The sequence below is a fragment of the Antrostomus carolinensis genome, unplaced genomic scaffold (assembly GCF_000700745.2).
Source record: "Antrostomus carolinensis isolate BGI_N321 unplaced genomic scaffold, ASM70074v2 scaffold3520, whole genome shotgun sequence".
In the NCBI taxonomy this organism is placed as follows: Eukaryota; Metazoa; Chordata; class Aves; order Caprimulgiformes; family Caprimulgidae; genus Antrostomus; species Antrostomus carolinensis.
Window position 1 is genome coordinate 19,555 of NW_010286292.1, and position 21,760 is coordinate 41,314.

A 21,760-nucleotide genomic window follows, 5' to 3' on the forward strand; every position below is an offset into this window, starting at 1 on the left:
GACTTGGTTTGGCTTTAGTGTTTTATTTCCTAAAACTAGAAGTTTCCTCTTTTTCTTATGCAGATAACCTTTATCCACTATTCACATAGTCAAATGTGATCTTACTTTGATACTTGTGGAGACTCTGAGGATTTCAATAGAAGATACTAAAAAAATTAAAATATGATAACAATTAAATTAGGGATGGCTAGTACCAGTCACTTTTGTTTAATTCCTTGTGAACTAAAGTGTCTGTTTTCTCCCCCCAAATATTTTCTTGTTGTTAAGAACCACATAGGCAAATACTGATTGTTGCACTTATTTTTACAATTTCATGATCTTATAATTCTGCTTTGAACTGTTAAATAATATTTGAGTGTTGGGGTTTCAGTTCCCAAATAAAAGTTTCTTACAAGAAAATAAAATAAGAAGAGAGATGTGCTCTTGGATGCTGTGCTGCAAAACACACTATAGAGTTTCATTGCCCTATAAAATAGACCTGAAAGCTTAATCTTTTAATGCTGCTGTTAGTTCAGTATTGGAAGTAAAATCCAGCTTTTCCTGGTGGTTGAACAACAGAGTTCTGTATATATCATTTTTTACATCCCTGCCACCACCTCACGTTTTCAGGTGGGACATGTTTTGGCCTGGCACTGAATAGCATCTGTTTCATTGGGCATGTTCTGGTCTAAACTCTAATCCTGAAAAATAGTAAAAGAACTGAAAAACTGTAGGGATGACTTCATCTTCCCGGAGTCTACTGGATCAGTGAACCTGTTAGTCTGGTATCTGGGCCCATTGTGGCTGGTATCTATCTGATGATTGGGCAGAGGAGGGGGGCGTGAGAAGCAAACCATGCCTTTGTAACCCTTGCATGGTGAAAACCTGGGTGTTTACACATGAGATGTGGGTTTGATTATCACAAACACTTGTAACTAGTAATTAAATTGGGGTCTTATGGGCATTGTTTCATATATATATCAACATGACTCCTGTCCCAGACAGGCTGACAACATCGAGATGTTTGTGCTGTGTGCAGATGGAACGTATTTTCTCACGTTGATTTTTTTTTTTTAATTACACTTTCCTCCAGCTTTGTGCACAGTGTATCCCCACTTCTACTTAATACATGGTGTGTTATGCAGGAAAAAAACCTGTCAATTTTCTTTACCCTCTTCCATGCACCTTTTCCACTTTTGGCAGGTTCTGCACCAGATCTGAGCCTTTGTCAACTTTGTGGTTCGAGACCTGAGCTAGGAAATATTGAGGATTCACCTGGCACTTCAGTTTACTCACAGCTGAATCGTTATGGCCACTAGGAAAAAAATGCACTTTGTCTTTGCACTTGCTCATGTGCATGTTCTTTCACTCATAGAGCTGCAGCAATTTCTAGTCTTGAAAGGACTTTGGTTCCCACTAAGACAGAGCCCCAGAGAACATGCTTTCCTCCTGACCTCCTGGTGCTTCTGGTGGAGCCCTTCAGTGTTTGAACCTCTCCCCAAATGGCTGTGGAAGGAAGTGTTTCCCTTCCTTCCTGTGAGTAAGGAGATTTGAGAGACTCTACTTCAAGATTATAAAGGTTTTGAACTGCCCTTTTAGCCTGCTGCTTTTGTTTTGTGTTTGCTCCACAATCCTGCTGTTTTGCGCGTGACCTGACACTACCAGCTGTTGCTGGAGATGTCAGATCCTTGCTCTCCCCAGCCCTGACACAACTAATAAATACCAGAGAATTGTTTGATGCTGCAAGTTTCAGGGAGCTCTGAGAAGTGGGAATGTGGGCATCTGCACATAGATTATAGAGATGAGAGCAGAGAGGGCAGAGCAGGATGTCAACTGTCAGGAAGAATATTATGTTTCAAAGAATGAGGAAGCTTTTAAGGAAGGATAGTGTAACTGTTAAAGGAAAAAGGAGAAGAGAAATAGCAAACATGGGGTAGGGGTGGAACAGTGAAATGGTGTGGCACGTCTCAGCACAGAGATGTTAGAGTAGGTTTGTATTGTTGACTGACTTGTGCCAAAATATGATAGAGTTGCCTCTGCTTCTGATTCCCAAAAGTTTAAACCCAAAAATACTAGTAATAAATGTATAGGGATGAAAGGGGGAAAAAAAGGGTATTGTAGATCTTTCAAGAGCACTTTAAGTAATAATTTGCACACTGAAAAATTTGTGCAAGTTTGCTCACTTGCCTTAGATTCTCAAAACAGGACTCGCGTAGCTACAGTGGAGTTGTGCCTTCTTCAACCAGAACTGAACTTGGGTTTTATTTTATTTGATTTTTTTTTTTTTACTTAATGACGTCTACTCTTACAAACTTAGTAAATGATTCTTATTCTTGTTTATTTTTTCATTTATGTTTAATTGAACATTACACTAACAAAGCATTTGGAGTATACTTTGTAAAACATTGGTGTATCTTTAAGCTTTAGCTTTTTTTCCAGGATTCTTGTGCCTGTAAGCTGAGCGGAGTCTGTTAAAATGAAATGTGCAAACGATTTCAATCTCAGTTATGCTTAAATTCATGAGAGATTTATGTGCTTTCATATTTTGGGATGTTCAATATTCCTCTTGATGCCTTACAACTTTTAAGTTTATACTGTCTGCTGAGTATTTTTCTCCACAGTTTTGGCATGCTTTAATTTCTTAACATTTCTAATTCTTACCAAGATAGACTTAAAATATTACTTTAAAAAACCCTAAAGGTTTTAGAAGTTAAGTTTTGTGTGGGTGTGGCTGAATATGAAACCTCCAAAATAAAAATGGTGAAATCTGAAAGGCTATAAGCTATTGTCTGAGATGCAAACAAACTTCCTAGAGAATTTATGTCAGCAGATGAGACTGTTTCAAAGCTGGTGTTTGATGTTGCTTTCTGTTTGGAATAAAGTCTTCACTGGGCAATTAAATGGGTTTTCTGAGTGGCAGTTGTTTTGGGAGGTCTTGGGTTGTTTTTTTTGTTGGTTTTTTGTGGGTTTTTTGTTTTGTTTTACCTAGTCTGTTGTATGCATTTAAACTGTAACTGATGCTGCTGTACAAGGGAGAACACCTTGGCAGAAGGGAATGAATTATGAAAATAATGTGAGCTTCAGCAGAGGGGACTTCTAACACTCAATGTCTTTTGGAGGGAAAACAACCAAACCCAGTGTATTTAGTCTATTGACCACGTAGTATCCTTTCTAACTACTAGCTTCTATGTGAAAAATGGAATGTAGAATACATTCTTAGAATGTGTTACAGAGTTTAGGAAGCCAAAGTTTTAATGAGCACAGTGACTTCAGAGGTAAATAATGCTTCTCGATTACTAACATATTATTTTTCCTTTATATACAAAGCCACTCCACATGAGCAGACTATAAGTTTCAGTGATGCATGGAGTCACTAAAATACACGTCCTGTGCTAAGTATAATATATAACAGTTTCTGCAAGTACAAAAATGTGTAATATTTTCCATTCGAGGCCTCTCAAGTACCGAAATTTATAAGTGTGCCTGCTGTCGATAGTGATCTTGGAATCCCTTGGTCAAAATAGTTGCCAGTTATCTCCTTTCCAAATTTTGGAAGGAAGGTGATGGCTTGACAAGTCAGTCATTTTCCACAAAGTCTTGTTAACCCCTGAGAGACCACCCCACTAATGTGATAGTTAAGTGAATGCTGGGACTAATGTTTTTGTGTTGCACCTCTGGGAGCTGCCTACAAAGGAATAATACTGAATAACTAAATTATAAAGAGAGTATGGTTGTGAGATTTTTGTCTGTTACACTTGGCTGAAGAGACCTTTCCTGGAGCAGAAAGCTCCAGGTGCATTTGAGTGAGTTGGAGCAAGGGCAGACTGAAGCTCTCCTCGTGGCAGGGCTACTAGGCTAAGGTGGCACACAGTGCTGTGAATGGATGTCTTGGGCTTATGTGGAAGTTGGGACAAAATCAAGTTTCAACACAACTCGGGAAAACAATACTGTCACTTAAAAAACAAAACAAAAAAACCCAAGAAACAAACAAAACCAGTGTCTTGGTTTTGCTAGGGTAGAGTTAATTTTCTTCTTAGTAGTTAGAATAGTTGTGTTTTGGTTTCAGTATAAGACTTTTTATGAGAAGAACATTGATGAAAGTACCAATGTTATTAGTTGCTGCTGGAGCTCAAAGCCACCGTATTTGGCTGTTCACAGCTGCATTAGAACCGGGAGGGAGAAGTATAGTGAATAGCAAAACCCAAACCTGGCATTTGGATGTGCCAATGAGATATTCCATATCATATCACGTCATGTTTAATATGTTATCAGGGGCTGACCAGAAAGGGGGGTGATTCTCTCTGGCTTTTGGTCGGGCTCTTGCTCTTCTGGGTTTGTGGTTTCGGTTTGGGATTGTTGCTCCTCCAGGATCGTTATCTGGCAACAGGCTGGGCTTAGTCGGTGGATGGTGAGTAGTTGCACTGTGTATCACTCATTTGTGTATTTTATTACTGTTATCATTATAATTACTATTTTAATATTAAGGGGGATTTTAAGTTTTCTTTTATTTCTATTATTAAACTGTTTTTATCTCAACCTACAAGCCTCCTTATCCTTGCCCCCAGTCCTCTCCCCTATCCCTTGGGGGTGGGGGGGAATGTAGTGAATGGCTGTGTTGACTGCTGGCCAAGGGCTAGCCCAATGAAACTATCACAACCAGACAAAAATCAATATTAAATGTCAATTATCTTATAGAAGGTATTTTGACATGGAATGGGACTGGGGAGAAGAGGATTAGATGTCTCATGTAAGTGAAAGCCACCTTTGTGAAAAGCTGTTAGGCTTGGAATTTTTTTTTAGGATCAAGATAAATTTTAGAACTACTATTTTAAACTAATCAATAAAATCTATGGGCCACTTTTTTTTTATTTTTATTTTTTTTAACAAAACCAAGTGATCTTTACTTACGTTAGCTGTTAAAGTTAAGTGTTTTGGTGACACACAATGTAGTTGTTGCGAATAGTAAAGAATAAATACCACTTACAGATTCTGTTATGCAGAATTAATAGAGGTGAGTGGAGGTAACGTGCCAGTGCTAAAATTAATAATATATCAATTCAGTGTTACTGTTGATAATTTCAAAGGGAGGGGAGAAATCAGTACTACGTTTCATGTAATCCTAAAGTGGTATCATCTGGTAAGACTTATCTTGGTAGGGAGGATGGATTCCTAACTTCTATGTGTTTATTTTTATATTAAAGATAACAAATGCATTCAGGAATAAAATACAGTTATAAAGTTTTTAATTTCTCTTGATGTGTAGAAAAAAAGTTCTTTGTTTAATGAGAAGGACTTCATATGCTGTTAAAGATGATGGAGCCTCAGGCATTTAGCAGGCTTCCTGGAAAACCATAATACCTCGCAGGGCTGGACCTGAACTGTTTCTGCCATAAGCCAGTATTTAGCAGACACAGCACATCTTTGATCAAGATCCGAATAAAGGACACTCTGAAACTTCTTCCTTTTCAAGAGATGGGGGAGGTTGTAGCTGGCCATGTGGTTTTGTCTGAGGATGTAGTTTGATGGCAAATTTTTACTTCAAAGCTACACCTTTAATTTTGATCATGGATATTTTTCTTGGCTGAGGTGTTTCACCCCCTCCCCCCACACCAAATTAGCTTTAGAGAATATCTCCTTGTTAAGATGAGGTATGAATAGCTGCACACTGTTGATGAGGCCAAATGAAGTATGGGGGTGAGCTGGAATAATTGCAAACATTAGATACTTACTCCTCACTACCCTATTCATTGTATGATTGGCCCAAATTATTTTATTCTTAAAAAATGCTGAGAATTCCTCTGAACATTCTCATGACCCACCATGTTCCTGCTGTTTGGTGTTTTGTTCTTTTTTTTAAACATCCCAGAACACTCTTCTCATAATGTTATTAAGTTACTTCTTTACATTTTCAGCATTTTTCCTTTTTTATCTATCAGTTTATAATTATAATGTGAGTGGATTTTTTCTGGGGTTTTTTTTGTTAGTTTGTTGTTGGCTTTTTTGTTTTAATTGCTCTTCCTAAAGAGGATCTTTCAGACTTTGCTACTACCAATTTAGGTAACAATGTGGAAATGAAGATACAGTATATGCCATTAATGGTCTAATACTATTCTCTGCTTCAGGTCACTGTAGATTGCTAATGGTCAGGCAGAGAGGCAAAAGGAAAAACTGCTAGAAATGGGCAGAAACTGGTGGAAGTGGTCAGGACCCAAAAGATGATCGTATTTCTGTGATGGTATATGTGGAAGTGTTTCAGTGTGGGATTAGGGAGCTCTTGTAGTTGCGGTTGTTTCAAACTCTCTGCACCTCTGGGGCTGGTCAAGCCTGTAGGAAAGACTTGGGTAGACAAGGATCAGCCCTGATGAGAAGTCTCCAAGAATCAGGCTTTGTGCATGTGGCTGCTGCAACTGGATACTTCTGGAGTGAAGATGACTGTGGGATATCATATATGGAGACTAGAAGGTGGCCAACACTACTTTGTGGGTTTCCAAACCATGACACCTGACCCAAGCTTTGTTTAACTACATAGAATATTTTTCAGGACCATGAAGAAATGATTTCATTTTGCATGAGATTGCAGAAGTCATAAACCTTCCACAGGTCAGTGCAGTATTTTTCTCCTTGTTCATGGATGTTTCCTCTTGCAGATAGCAGTTGGTCCGAGAAAAATAATTTTTGTCCCTGATCTGCTTAACATAAATGTGCTATTAAGAAAAGATGTCTGGACAGTTGAGCTTTTCATCTTTGTCCAAAGAGATCGCCTAAGAAGTGCAATTTACAGCACAGAAACCGATGTTTCACATCATGTGTTTCCTAGCTCCAAGTCAAACACATGTTTAAAACTGTTGTAGGAAGCAGCTGAGACCAAGGACTTTTTTTCCCTGAAAAGTGCCATCTGTAGCAGACTATGGAGTTGCATTCCTCACCATGGCTTACCAGGACAATATGTTTCTCTAAAGCAACATCCATGTAACAATAATATACAGAATTGAATTAGTGTGCATCTGTTTGTAAAGAATATTTTCTGCAGTCAGTGGTCCAGTGCTTTCAGAGTTCTTATACTTCAGGTAAATAATTTAAATTTTCCTCCAACACTACTCTCAAATAGCAAGTTTTCTTGATAATGCCTTTGAAAGAGCGTGTGGGTTCTCCTGTATAACTGGTCATGATTTGCCATTCACAAGATTCAGGTAAAACTCAGGTAAAACTTTTCTACCTGTTTCTGGTTTGACCTGTACAACCCATCCTCCTCAGGTAAAACTTTTCTGTTTCTGGTTTGACCTGTACAACCCATCCTTCTTGAAATTTCAGGGGCTTGTTAACTAGCATATAATTTGTGGTGCCATTGACCTTGCACATTTATTTTAAGCTGAGTGAAAGATTTAAGGAAACAATGTGAAGTTGGCCACAGTTTATCTTCACTTCTTAAAATAACACAGATACCTCAGAGTGGCGTGATCTTTAGTGACATTTTAATTCTGTTGGCACGCTTTGACGTAGCCAGCTGGTGCATCACAGGCAGACTTCAGTTTTGAAGCCTTGCAGATACCATCTAAATGCCAAACTTTTGAGTAGCAAAATAATACATTTATATATAGATTAAACATGCAGTAATCAGAAGTGTCTCACAACGCATGTCAGTGATTGTGAACAGCTGCATCAGAACAATGCAGCTGTTAAAACTCCTCTATGCCCCAGTGTACATGTATTTGGTCCAAATGTAACTCATGGGTGTATCTGTATGCTTTTTTTGAGGATATGGAGAATCATTTGGGATGCATTCATTTGAGGAAATCAGTCCTTGATTATAGTCTATCAAGGCAGCAGAAAGTATAAGCAGACTCATAGACACTGGAAAAAAAATAATCCAACCCCATTCTTGCACAGCAAATGAACAGCATCTTGCCTTGAGGATCTTTGCTTTGGTGTCTGAGAACAAACATTTCTGTAACAAAGTTGTATAGTGTTTGTGTGTATGATGTCTAATACGCTGCAGTGCTACCTCCTCACACGCTTTAGCTGTGTCTGCAAAATACAAAGTGCTAAAATCTAGCCAAATCTTGAGACAGTTTACAAGGGAGTAGATGAGAACATTGAAGGGCAAGGCAGTTGGATGTGCCAATGTAAATTGTCCGTGTGTTAGGACAACTCTCTAGCCCTTTCCGTGGAGTTAGTAATTAATCTAGCCTCTGCAGGGCATTTGTTAAAAAAGGTAATGATAAGCTTAAATATGGAAGATTTTTTTTTTTTCTCTGAAGAATTGGTCCTCTGTTAGTGGGTAATAAATTATGTCTCAAACTTTGCTGACTTTGATGGCTACAGTCATTGAGTTAGAGCAAGCTTGGCCTAGAGCAAACAGTCAGAAAGTTACCATGTTTGATTAACTGGAAAAATTGGATATTTTAAATTGTATGTACCAGCACCTTAATCCAGGAACTGGACAAGTTTTTATGTGATAAAAGGGTATGAAATGCTTGAAGATGATCTCCCGAAGTGATTGAACCTGGGATTGAGAGGAATCAGCTCTTAACTGCCAAAATCTTTTTAGTGTCTCAGGTAGCATATTTTTGTTAAGAAATACATAGCATTAATGCTTCCATAAAGCACATCAAATTTGTTACATGACTGAGATGACAGAGGTAGTTTAATTGATCACTCTGTGTGTTTGTTTTCCTACCAATTGCTTCATTTTACACTTATTTATATAGTCAGCAGTATTGGTTTTGTGCTTGTTACTTTAATTTAAAAGAATTAAATGTAGGATGATTAACTAAAGATAAAGATAAGAAAATTGAAGGTGGCTTGATCATTATGCCATAACAAACCAATAGCAAAATGGAGGCAACCTTGGGGATGCTCTAACCTCTTCTAGCATGCCAGTGTGTAACTATAAAAATAATCGGTAACAACAGCTAATGTTATTCTGTGCCTATTGCTAAGGCATGTTTTGTACCAGTGAGTGGTTGAGAATTGGAACAGACTTGAATAAATTTTTTCACCATGATGGAAACCAGTCTTGTCATCATCATTGTCATCATGCTGTCTGTCTTGTTTTTCCCTTGGGGTTTTTATTAGAGGAAGCTTCAGCAGCCTCTGATTCAACTGCAGAAAGTTATGTCATATAAAGGACACCCAAGAACAAAGCTGTCGAGGTCTCAAACTATGAAACATAGGGAAGCCTGTGCTTCTGCATGAGGGGCTTCACTTTGGAAGTCTGATGTGCTTTGTGTGCTCTGTAATTTCCTAAGGAATACAGTAGCACAGATCTGATTTTTGACTGTGTCACCAATTTACAAACACCCTGATTAAAAACATCTCGAAGCTGTCATGACTGCACTATTTGTGGTGCTCTGGGACACTGATCAGTTGTTTGTTTTTTTTTCTTCACTATATTAGTTACATAAGGAAAAGTGTTAGTAGGAAAATACCAGAAAGTCAAGAAAATGATGACTCTCTGCAAATGTTAGGCAAAACTTTCTTGCTGATGCTTTTGAGTCTCCAGTGCTAGTTTTAAGTCAAATGTCCGCTGAATTTAATAGTTTAATGAGACCGCTAGAAAGATAGCAAGCTTGAATAATAGTAATTTGACCGAGGTCCAAAAGTTTTCTGATCAAAAAGTTTCTAAAGCACTGTTGGTTGACTTCCCAGAACCTGAAGTAGCCCTGGGATTTGGCAGTTGCTCGGCAGTCATGCGTGAGCAATGGTGCTTCCTGTGCTCCTGGCCAAGTCTAGATAAATGGAAGAGCTTGCATTTTGGAAAGTTGAAACATTTCTTATAATATGACTCTTCTTACCTGTGAATTTATTTGAGAATGAAACTGTTGTCCCATTTTCAGAAAGTGTGAGAATTTGTATTTGATATATCTGGATTGTATGACAAGCTTTATGGCATTTATTTCAAATCTTTGTTTGAAAATTGACTTAATCTTGTGCCTATTATCCCAATGTTAAGAATGAGAAAAGAAAAAATTTCACTGTGTTCTCTTTACTATGGGTTCCCTATGGCTCCAAACTTGGGCAGTTTACCTGACTCAATGACATTCAAGTCCATCCAACCTCAGTCCACTGTGTAATCTGTGTCATTTTTTTCCCTTGTGAACATTCATTATCTTGTTGTTTGGGTGCAACAAGTGATGTTACTTGTCTCTATTTACACTTCTGTTTTTCAAATATATAATATGTCCCACACCTGTTGCTTTCCTTTGAAAAACACATCTCTGACATGTGTGGTTTATGATGCTAACTTGCAGGCATTCTTTAATTATAAAAGGGTATGTGATGATCTGTCAAGGGACAGTTGTCTCTAAATTGATTAAACAAAGTTTACATGGTTTAAAAATGGGCTGTGCCCTTAATATGCTGAAAACTGTTCAAGTTAGCTTGACCTGGCTAAATAGTGTTTATTTAGTACCTATGCAGGTAACTGTTTAGTTTCTCAATTTCAGATAGTAGCTTTTGCACCTCTGAATGTGGGATGTAAAGAATAGAGGAAAAAAAAAAACTAGGGTAAATATTTGAACTGATCAGAGGTGTTAGATAAACTGTTCCTAAACATCAGCCCACAGGAAAAAATGAGACACTGTTTATATAAAACTTGTCCTCTGCCATGCAAAATCATCTCTCAGCTATTGAGAATCAAAATTGCAGTGTCCTGACTCATCAATAAGGCTCTTACTATTAAAGAGTGGAATAAGAATAAATTAGTGATTGGCTGTTTGGAAAATAAAGGTCTTACTTGAAAGATAGTGGCAGTATCATGAAAGCATAACAGCATAAGATAGATGGGATTTTTGGTAGTACCAGGAAAAGCAGGCAGGTTTTCACATTCGCAGGATTTTCTAGAAGTTTGAAACAAAAATAAAATCAAGTTGAGAGCCACCACTGCAAGTTTAACTAGATACGTGTCTGTTACATCACCTAATAGAAAGGTTAAGTAAGCCAAGTGTTTATTAATAACTGAATTCCACAGCTGCACTGTTTTGGGGGCTTTTTTTCCCCACCCAGTTTTTTAAAAATTACTACCTTTGAAAAATGCCAGGGTATTGCCAGTAGAAAGTCACGTCTGTGGCACAGAACCACAAAACCCCATGAGGTAATAAAAACACATATTGTGGCTGTCAAATGTTGCTCAATTACTTTTGTCTTGCCTCATAGCTGAAGTAATGTTTGTAGCATTGTGAAAAATCTCAACAGGTTTTGTGACCTTCAGATGTTTTGCATCAGTGCTTAGTTGCCCACAAAAGCAGTTAATTGTTTCATATGGTTTCAGCATGCTGTGACTGTTATCCCCCAAGTATTTTTAGCTGAGAAGGGTAAAAACTACTTTTCTAAAGCTAGACTGTGGGAAGGGAAAACTCTTCAGCTAGCTGGATCAGTTGGAGTCAGCTGGAATTATTGATTATTCTCTTCTTTTGCAGTTGTTACAAATGACAGAAGAATTACAGCACTCTGTTTTATGCACCTTAATCAGTGTTAGTTTCCAGTATAGTTGGTTCCTTGTCCACTTTATTGACTACAGGAATTAACTATTTGAGATCACTGCTGCTTTTTGATCTTTCTTGCTTAGCTCTTGCAGTAAACAAAATAATTTCCAGGTACAGGTTGTACTCTGGCAGTTGCCCTTTGGCTTCCCTTTCCCTTAAAGGTTTGGTGAGGCCTGTTGGCCAGGCTAACCTGAGGTCTTCTAGGTGCAGTAGTTGGAGATTTCTTCATGAGACTTTTTTCAAATTTAACTTGTAGTAGACAGCCATGTCAAGACATAAATAGCCTTTCTGAGCATGATAGACCTGCAATACATGCTGCTAAGCCAGTTACCTTAAACATATAAACAATACACAGAAATGATAAAAGGACAACAAAAGTGAGGACCTGTAGTGGAAAAGTTAACTTCTTCTGGAAAGTGTATGTTCATTAAATTGATCCTATAATAATTCTGTGATGTGCTTCAGCTCTGCTGTCCACAGCCACTACCACCTGTGATGGTGACCCCTTTGGGGACAGCCTGGATGAGCTTCTCTAAACACACCTGCTGCAATGAAGGCTGATGTCATACATGCTGGCTGCAGTGTCCCTGCAGTGGAAAGGTCCATGGTTGTCCTTGCGGCAGCTTGCCAGCCAGGCCCTGGCCTTATGCACCTCGAGGGCTGGATGTTAATCCCTCGCAGCCGGGGTGGCATAGGAGGGAAAAAGAGGTGTATGAGAGGCTGGATGAAAGAGAAAACTTGCTTGTTTGGTGGTAGATCACACTCAGGAATCAAGACAAATGCTTAATGGTGTTCCTGAAATAGTGTTTCTTTAATTGGAAAGAATTAAAACCATAGCATATCCTATTAAAATCAACAGAGTTCATCCTTTTTGATATATTTAGCATCATATTTCTTTTTTTTGTGGTTTCTGCCATGTCCCTGGCTTTTCTGGACCAGCCTCAGCGATTTTCCTGAGAGCTGTGCAGTTGCAGCAGACTCTCTGTATGTCCATGTGGTTGAGACCGTGTACAGCTCCAAACACCACAGATGAAAATGCAGAAGTTGTAGTATTAGGTTTCTCATACTGTTCCCATTTCGTTGTAAGCTGATAAGAAGCAGGAAGTGTCAGGAAGCAGCTGGGATTTGGTCAAAGATGCCTGGGCACTGCTTCTGGAGTCTGGGTAGGTGACACTGCTTCCCATGCTGGTGACCTAGTGAAGAACATGGCTCTTCTTTGTTATTGCTGCTTGACACCTTGGAAACAGGTCTGTCTTTTTTTTCCCTTGTTTGGTTAACTATGCTTCCACTAAACTTTTTTTTTTCTTTTTTTTTTCTTTTTTTTTTCTTTTTTTTTTTTTTTTTTTTTTTTTTTTTTTTTTTTTTTTCTTTTTTTTTTTCTTTTTTTTTTTCTTTTTTTTTTTTCTTTTTTTTTCAGTTGAAGCCAGGGATGGATGAGCTGCTTCGTAGGAGAGAGATGTGCTTAGCTCCCATGAGAAAGAAAATATAATAATCTAATGGCTCACTAAATTGCCAGATTCTTCATTTGAGAGAAAAAAATTGATATAAATGCTCATTCCCAAGCATGTTCTTAAGGTTGGGCGTGGGGGGGGGCAGGCAATAAAAATTCCAAACACAGGTATATTGGGAATTGGGTAGCTGTTTGTCATGAATTTCCAGTTAAAATAGATGTGACTGCACTTTCTGGCTTATTTGGGCTGTGTTTTAGACAAAGGAAGTAATTTAAATGTTAGTCACCATATTGCAGAAAGCACTGGAAAAAATAATTTAGTGTTTGGTGTTGAATCTCCTAAATTATAACCTAGATTTGATGACAAACTGAAGTCAGCATGAGGTTGAGCAGTTTTTTTGAGGGCTTTGGAAGACTGACTAGGTCTGCAAGTCATTTAGACCTATGCTTTTCATTAAGCTGGCTATTTTTAAAAGGTAGCTTGCTGTGTTAGAATTAGTATCTAATAAGCAGTTATAAAGAAAATCAGACATATAAATTCCACTTTATTAAAAGCCTGGATATAGTTGTTTTGTCTTGTTGTTTGCACTTAGCTGTCATGTGGATACTGTTACTTGGCAAGGAAGCTTTTGGAAAGCTTAAAGAAAATTTAAAAGTTCAGTTTATAACAAGGCATAAGTGATAGAAATGGCCACCATCACTGAAGGTAATGTGTAAGGTGATCTTATATACCAGATATGAGTTTTCCTGTCGCATGTGAGTAGCCAAGCAGAGGCAAGATGGGATTCCTGCCTAAAGAACTCAGTCATTTAGACACGATGAGCTACCACTTGTGTGTAGGCTGCTCTATAACTTTTCTAGGACAACCAGCAGTGGTGTGCTGTACAGGACCGCAAGGCACTCACCCGTACGTGGTGCTGGGGATGCAGGTATGGACAGGCATGCCCTCTAGTCTAGTGATGATCTTACACATGGGCTCTCTCAAGTTTCTAAACCTTCTGCCTTCATGGGAGCAAGAAGCATGTTTTTAGAAGTCTCTGGCAGTCAGAAGGTAAGTAAGATAGTTCCACGGTATTTTTCCCTTAGCTTTTTGTTTGCTCTTTTATTTTACTTTAGTAGAATAAAATATTATCTGCCTGCACTTAAACTCTCTTTACAAATGCATTAGTCAGGGTTGCCACAGACCACAGGAATGAGACTATGAGCAGTGGTTGCCTTTGGGAGGTCTTGAAAACAACTAATCCTTTGTGGGTACGAATACCAAAGCAGAGGGCAGCCTGTTGCTCTCCTAAAATGTCAGCACTGTTTATTTTAATGCATAATAATGAAATCCCAAACCTTATTTAAATTTAAGAGGAGGGACCTGCATTTGATTTGGCCAACTATCAAATAGCCAGTAAAGCAACATAATTTTTCTTGCTTTTACGTGACCTTATGCTTCATCATAATCTAATGTGCCCAATGTGAGGTTGTAAAGATATTATGTAGTGTTTACCAAATGTAAAAAGCTGATATGCATTTTATATTAATTCTCCCCCTTTAAACTTACTAAAAATGTGGAATTTGTTGAGTGTGACTTGTGAACTAATATTCCCAGGCTAAATATAATGAAGCAAGGTGTTAATACTCGATATACACTTCTGTCCAGGAATAAACACTGATATTCCCAGCATACTCCACTAAATATACCTCATGAAAGGGCATGAAACCCAAAAGATATAAGTTATTTTAAAATAGCCCATTTGACTGAAGAGATCTTTTCTGTCACTTCATATACAAATGAAACATCCATAGAAACTCTCTTCAATATTTTGTTAATGCCGAGACAAGTCTCTCTCATATAGTTTGTATTGTAATGTCTGAATTATCGTAAGTTTACAGCATGTATTTTTAGCACAAGAGGAGAAGTAATCTATTTTTAATGTAAGAATTAGTTTGCAGAATGAGATGTTTGTACTAAGACTCCTGGAGATGTACCATATCTGAAGTGCCATTTATGCATCTTATCTTCTCTCTGGTTTGAAGTTGCCATTTGCTCTCTTAAGCAGGCGGTCAGTACTGAAGTCTGCATTGTTTGTCATTGACATATTTGTCATAATTTGATACGTTCAACTAAATGAAAACAAAAATAATAAACTAGAAAAAAGAGAATGACTTGAAAAATGTTGTTGACAGCCATCTGTGGGTATGTCGGCAAGCATGATGACTAGAGTATAGATTTGAAAACATTACCATGTTTCTTAAGGAGAAAAAAAAAAAGTAACCTCCTTTTTGCAATGACTGCAACAGACTGCAGTTCTCATTGAGTGGTACTTAATGGTAATTTTACTATATCTGCTTTGCTATGCACTGGGATGTGTGCAGGTTTGCAGTCTCAAAGCCACATGTGCTTGTGATGGCAAGTATGCCAAAGTGCTGATTTAACAACTGGTATTGCCCGGGGCAGTGTGTACGTTGCTACAAAACTGTGGGAAATGTAGTTGTGTGTTGTATTAGTGTATATAAGGCAACCATTTCTGATGGTGTATAAGTTCCAACAAGAAGCAAGCTTAAGAATGTTTTTGCTTTTTTATTGTTGTGAGCCAGAGCAAGGTTGGTAAGAAGTTAATTATATCTGTGATAAAGAAAGGGCTTAGGTCTAAGGAAAAAAGAAATATATTTGGATTGTTCTTTCTTCTGTGCTTTAAATTGCATCTGCATTTGTTTTTGTTCAGATAACCTCTAGTGAAAGTCAGGGCTTGTTATATATGTTAAATGTTTGTCATCTTTTTTCTTGAGTTGGCTAATTTATGAAAAGCAAATATATTTAGCTTTCTGCCCTGTCAACTGACAGCTCTTTAGAAATAAAAATGAAGCAAATGAACAGGACTGGAGACTACAATGGCAAAACTTCTAAAAGTTTTTGGAAGGAAGATCTGACCGGTGGCTTTTCAGGGACATGGTACCTGCTGCCAAAACCTGTATCCTGATTGATCAGCTAGGAAAAATAAGTTAGTTTTGAAAATGAGAGGAGTGGGAAAAATTCCTTGCTTTCTTCCTTCTTCTTTGAAAGGTTTAGTTTGGAACCAAAAAAATACAATTTTGCAGAAAATCTTCCAGCCTTGACTTTGTTTCAGCAGTGAAAGCTTTGCAGCTGCCTCCTGTATCTCACACTAGAGTTTATGAGCAATCCTTTAAGTTACAGACACAACAACCCCAAACACAATACCTGTGTTAATACTGGTATTGTGTGCTACCCTTGTTTATAGAGAGGCTCATAAGCACAGTTATGTTGTGATTTTTTCCATTGAGTTCAGCATCTGCTTTTTAAGTTAAGAATATATAGTGCCTTTACTAAGGGCAGAAGGACTGAGGGTCGTGGGACTTTAAATGGAGTTCAGAGAGATGTATCTGGAACGTCTTTTGGATTTTAGGTATAATGAAGCTTTAGAGATTTATTGTCTGAGGGTATGGGCCTCTGTTGTGTGATTATACACACAGGACAACTGAGACTTGTCCAAAAAATTCTTGCTTTTCATTGAATTTACCTCCATAGTACTAATTATTGGGATTACAGTGTTTTCATTGATGGTCAGTCTTTGGAGATGATGTATCAAATTGTACTCATTGCAGAAGCATGAAATACTGTAGCTTTATCTTTAATAATGGATTTTTCTGTTTATTGATAATTATAGAAGGGGTCTGTTGAATTGCTTGTGTCTTTTTTTTTTATGGGTGAAATACTCGGAATGGGAATGAATAAAAGGAGAATTTGAAGAATGAATAGTTTTTTCTGGGCATGTTGCTTACAGCAAAGAGCAGACTAATTAATTTTCCTAATAAGGCTGCACTGGAATTCGGAATGTTTTGAATTTCATTAAATGTCACAAAAGTGTTCATCAGAGAGGAATGGCTTATGGTATGTTTGGAAAACAAACTTGATCATGTTAGGTTGAGATGAACTGTGTAGACAGGCTAAATATAGCTTTTTTAATGAAAGAACAAATGCCTTGGTTGGAAAAGCTTGTGCAAAAACTTTGTACACTTCCATTTTCATTATTAGGCTGTCAGTAAGTGATGGCTGCTGCTTCTATATTCACTGTCTATAATAATTCATAAGAAGCTCAAAACTGTAACTGTTTGCCAAGATCCTTTGTGTGTGTTGTTTATAATAAACATTTATACAGGGCTTTTATGTTTTTGCTTTGTTTGTATGTTGTTGAAAATATTGCATAAACTAATATACTGAACTGCTAATTTTAAAGCATTCAGAAAATATCTTGCTTCAAGCCATCCTACTTTTCTAGTAACAGGACAAGTGTGTCATCTCATTTTGAAAGTCTTTATCATCAATTATTCATGCATTCAACATGACCAAACCAGCATGCATGTGTTTAATTGCTAGGTGGCAAGTGAAGTGCTAACAGCTGAGAAAATGTACAAGATTCTGCAGTTTAATTATTTTTTTGCTATGCAATTTTCTAGTATCTGCCAAAATCCTGAGAGAAATAGCCCTGAAGAATGTATTTTCTTAAATGTATGTGTTGGACATGTTTTGATTTTCAGCTTGAAGCGTGCATTTCCTTTTGTACTGTCTTGTCTAACCACCATGCATTTTTCACATTCAGATCTTGGTGGCTCAGATTGCTGGGTGAGCATTTTCTTTATACAATATGGGATAAATCACAGATTTTAGTCTGATTATGGTCTGAAGTCAACAAGGCCAAGTTAAACTGTTCGAAGTATGTCTGGAATACACAAATTTATGTCCTTGTTTCAAGTATGTTTGGGGGAAATAAAGTAATGTTATGCTCTCTGACTCCAGTGTTAAAAGAACATTGCAAACATTCTGGTTATAAAGCCTTTTTTCCATTCTCTTTCCTTTCTCTTTCTTTGTTTTATATTATAATTTTGAAGATTATGTCCTCAGATCATCTGGAAATAGTGGTTTCAAGTCACTTTTGCTCAGTGCTGTATTGATGAATTCAGAGCATTCTCATCCATTGCAAACTGAAATTTGTTCATTTTGTAAAAACACCAAAATTCAAGTATGTTCCTTTTATGAGACTGAAACTTCGAGATCCAGCATTAGCAAAGAGAAGTTGTTTTGTTTTTTCTCAAGCATGAAATATGGTATTTGACTTGAATAATGAGTGTCTTTCTACTTGTTACTGTTAGAGCAGCTTAATAAATACACAAAATATTCCAAGTTACTTTATTAAAAATGTATACCTAGGATATGGAGCGAGATGTATGTTTCCTTCTAACTCTGGTCATAAAAAAGAAAGAAGTTTCCATATGTGTTGGCATTTTTTTCTTCTTGTTGTTGCTTTTGTTGCTGCAAATTGACAATTCTGCAATTAGGAATGATTAATGATGCACCCCAGCGCTTTGGAGGGCTGGAGGTCAGCCTTCTCATAGGCTACACGCTCTGTGGGAAAGGGGAGAACGGGCCTGTTCCTTGAAGCGGACAAAACCCTCTCTCTGAGAATTACTGTTGATGTGGACATAATGTCTGTCAGCAGCAATGCACAAATGGTGAAGGTGAAGTGCAGAAGATGATCTTCTCATGCTGTGGCTTTTTTTTTTTTTTGCCTGCCAATGTAGCATGTGGATTGTATGTGTCTCCCTTTTTTTTTTGCAAGTTAGCTACTGAACCTGCAGCAGGATTCCTGTTGCTGGAATCTGATGAGCCCTGAGACCCAAATGATTTTGAGGGAAGGAGTTAACATTTTGAATGCAATTAGTAAAAAAAACAAACAAACAAACAAAAACAAAAAAACAAACAAAAAAAACCCAAACCAGAGTTGTTAAATGGGACAAGTGTGCCTAATTCAAATCAATCTCTCCATGCTTTCCTGGTATAAAATAGAAAAGCTGGCTTATACAATGGATGTGTTTAAACTGAATTTTAGCCTCTGTTAGCCGATCTCAAATTAACAAACCTTTTTCCTTCCCTGGCAAATAATCTTTTGGAACATGAGAAATCTGTCTTCAGTTCTTTAAAACCCTGTTTAGAAGACATGTCAGAAATCAGGGCTGTCTGCAGGCAGGATATGATTGCTGGGTCCTGTGGATCATTAAGGGTGCCAGCTTTTCTGAGCAGCTACCAAATATGGCCAGAAATGTTTTGAAATGTGGCAGGAAGCCACTTTTCTACCAAAACAGCAAAAAAAAGACTCAAGTGTATCAGCAGCAATGTTTGCAGACAAAATGTCAGTGTGTCAGAGGGTTTTTTATGTATTTTGTATGTGTGTGTATTTTTGCACATATGTATGTGCAAAGATGCCTTTGCCTGTAATATATTGCCAGTTCACTTTAGGTGTAACAAAATCTGTCAATTCTTTATCATCTTCATCCTTTCCATTGCGGTACTTCCTTTCCTTCCTACCATCCTACAGTAGTTTCAATGCAGACATTGTTTGGAATATATTTTTTTGCCATCTACTATAGAGTTCAAGTGACATTAACCTTATCTTTGAAGACCAAAGACTGTACAAAAATTTTCTGTATTATTTAACTTGCTAAGTCCTTCGAAGGATTGTTGTTGTTCTTATTCTAAAAGGAAGCTTTCTATTTTAAGCGTGAATAAAGGTTATGCGCTGTTTAAAATGCAGTTTATCTGACCAGAGCTTTTGAGTTATGTGACATAGTTTCTTCCGAAAGGATGGAAAACAGTAAGCAAATTGGAGATGAAATCTCCTAACTGGCGATCTGATGTTATGAATTTATAAATCAAATAGTACTTGATGATAGGTGATAGAGTTCCTAAGGTATCTGAATAAATTAATCCAGTTTGGTTTTGCCTTTTCCTTGTATTAATAACAATGTTGTAGGTTTAACTTGAACACTTCTTGTTTCCTTTAGAGGAAACAAAATGAAATATTTTATATATCTGTGGGTAGATATGGTGAGTTGGAAGAGGGAAATGGTTAAGCATTAAATAACTTGTTTTTAATGATTATGTGTATGTTTTCCTCTTCCAGAGTGCCTGTACAAAAACCCGATCTTATTCATGTACCAAAGGTATGTTCATCATCACAACCAAAAAATGTAGCATGTGGCACTAACTGTTACCCATCTACCAAACCCTGTTGTTGATAAGCACTGTCATTCAAACTTTTCTTTCAATATAACATGCTTAATTTCCATGTGTCACATTAAGAGTATTGCAGCATTTAAATCTTTGAGTGATTTTTTTTTTTCCCCTCCCTAATTTTTTAGAATTGAGAGACCTAGCAAATTATTATCCACAGAAGAGGTGAATAAATGTTATCTTCCAAATCTCAGAATACTTTTTAAGAAAGATATTGCTGAATTTTTACCTCTGTCCCTAAGAGAGAAACAGTAATAGCGTTTTTTGGTGGGGGAGGGTGTTCTTTTGGCTGTTTTGGGGTGGGGTTTTTTGTGTAGTGTGGTGGTTTGGTTTTTGGGGTTTTTTTGTTTGTTTGTTTTGTTGTTTGTTTTTTTTTTTAAAAAAAATTGGACACTGAAATCTTCCTTTGGATTTGAAAGAAGGTTATCTAAATATTAGAGTTTTGGAGAAGAATTCCCCTCACTTCCCTTATAGCCCTAGGGAATTTATTGGTTCTCAAATTCTTCCTATGTTATGTTCTCAAGCTATAGTTTCAAACCCCTGTTTTAGATAAGAAGGCTGTTTGCAAACCTGAAAATGCTTACAGATGACCTGTACTTGAAAATCTTCTCCAGTGAACATAAAGTATAGTAGATTACTGCTCTGACAGTGATTTGAAAGGCCACAGTTTGAGAACCACCATGTTAAAACATAATTCCCTGGTGAGTGGGGAATATCACATTTTTTGAGTGTTTTGATCTGACAAGGGTATATGAAGATGTTGGGGCACATTTTGTAGAGTGCAACTGGAAAAACTTAAAGTCCTGAAGCACTGGCCTTTAATAAATGTGCTCCAGGGCTCTGTTTTCACTTTTAAGGGCAGTATCAACAAATCAGTATATACAGTGTGTGCACACATGCACATGCTGTTTGTGTATGGGGAACGTGCATATATTGAATTGGGTTTGAGGTGGAATGTGGATTTTTATAAAAAAAAAAACACTAATTTTTTCCACATGACCTACCCGGTGGGTTTTGCAATAGTGGTTCTTCAGTTTGTCTTGAATTTGATTTGTGGGGTGTCTGTTTTGGATATGATGAGAGGAGTTAAAATCATGGGATTTCATATTGCTTGTGCATGCTTGGATCATTCTCTTACCTAAAACGCATGGCTCACTTTTTTCCATACATTTCATGGCTGTAACCTTGGTAAAGCTTGCTTCTGTGCTTCTTCGTTTCACGCTAGATGGGTTATCTCCCCTGAGAGCAGTGAAAATCCCTGCTGAGGAATGTGCATGCGTTTGGTGTGGTTTTGTGTGTTTCTTTTTTGTTTTTCATCTCGCATAGGGAGAACCTACAGAAGTAGTTAAGCCTGTGCCCATTGCCTCTGCTGTTGCACCCAAAGTCACTGCCACGGCGAGCGTGGCTTACAATAAGACACCGAGGCCGTTTGGAGCCGTAATGTCCTCCAAAGTCACCTCCATCCCATCACCGTCCTCCGCCTTCACCCCGGCCCAGGCGGCAGCTGCCGCCCCGGCCCCATTTGCTGCTCCTGGACTGCATGTTAATGCCAAGCCTAATGCTGAGCAGCGGTCGCCTGTGCCGAGCGCTGCTAAACCTGCAGTTAATGTCCCACGGCAGCCCGCCGCCGCGCACAATGCCGCCCCGAGCGCCTCTGCCACCCACGGCGCCCAGGATGTAGCTGAGGGGCCGCGACGAGGATTCAGAGAAAACCAGGGGGAGAGTAAACAGCAAAATGGGTAGGTGGGATTTTTTTTTTGCTGTGAGGGTCTT

At 37.9% G+C, this 21,760-nt stretch overlaps 1 protein-coding gene across 1 annotated transcript in view; it reads left to right on the top strand.

Moving 5' to 3' along the window:
- Nucleotides 1-21,760, top strand: part of LOC104520633 (PDZ and LIM domain protein 5) — a gene marked incomplete at its 5' end in the record, with an annotated part of 88,739 nt that overhangs the window by 13,313 nt on the left and 53,666 nt on the right. The window contains 2 exons of the mRNA XM_029083606.1: nucleotides 19,878-19,917; nucleotides 21,314-21,726. Of these exons, the coding sequence (XP_028939439.1) occupies nucleotides 19,878-19,917; nucleotides 21,314-21,726 (453 nt within the window). The remainder of the gene's footprint in view (nucleotides 1-19,877; nucleotides 19,918-21,313; nucleotides 21,727-21,760) is intronic.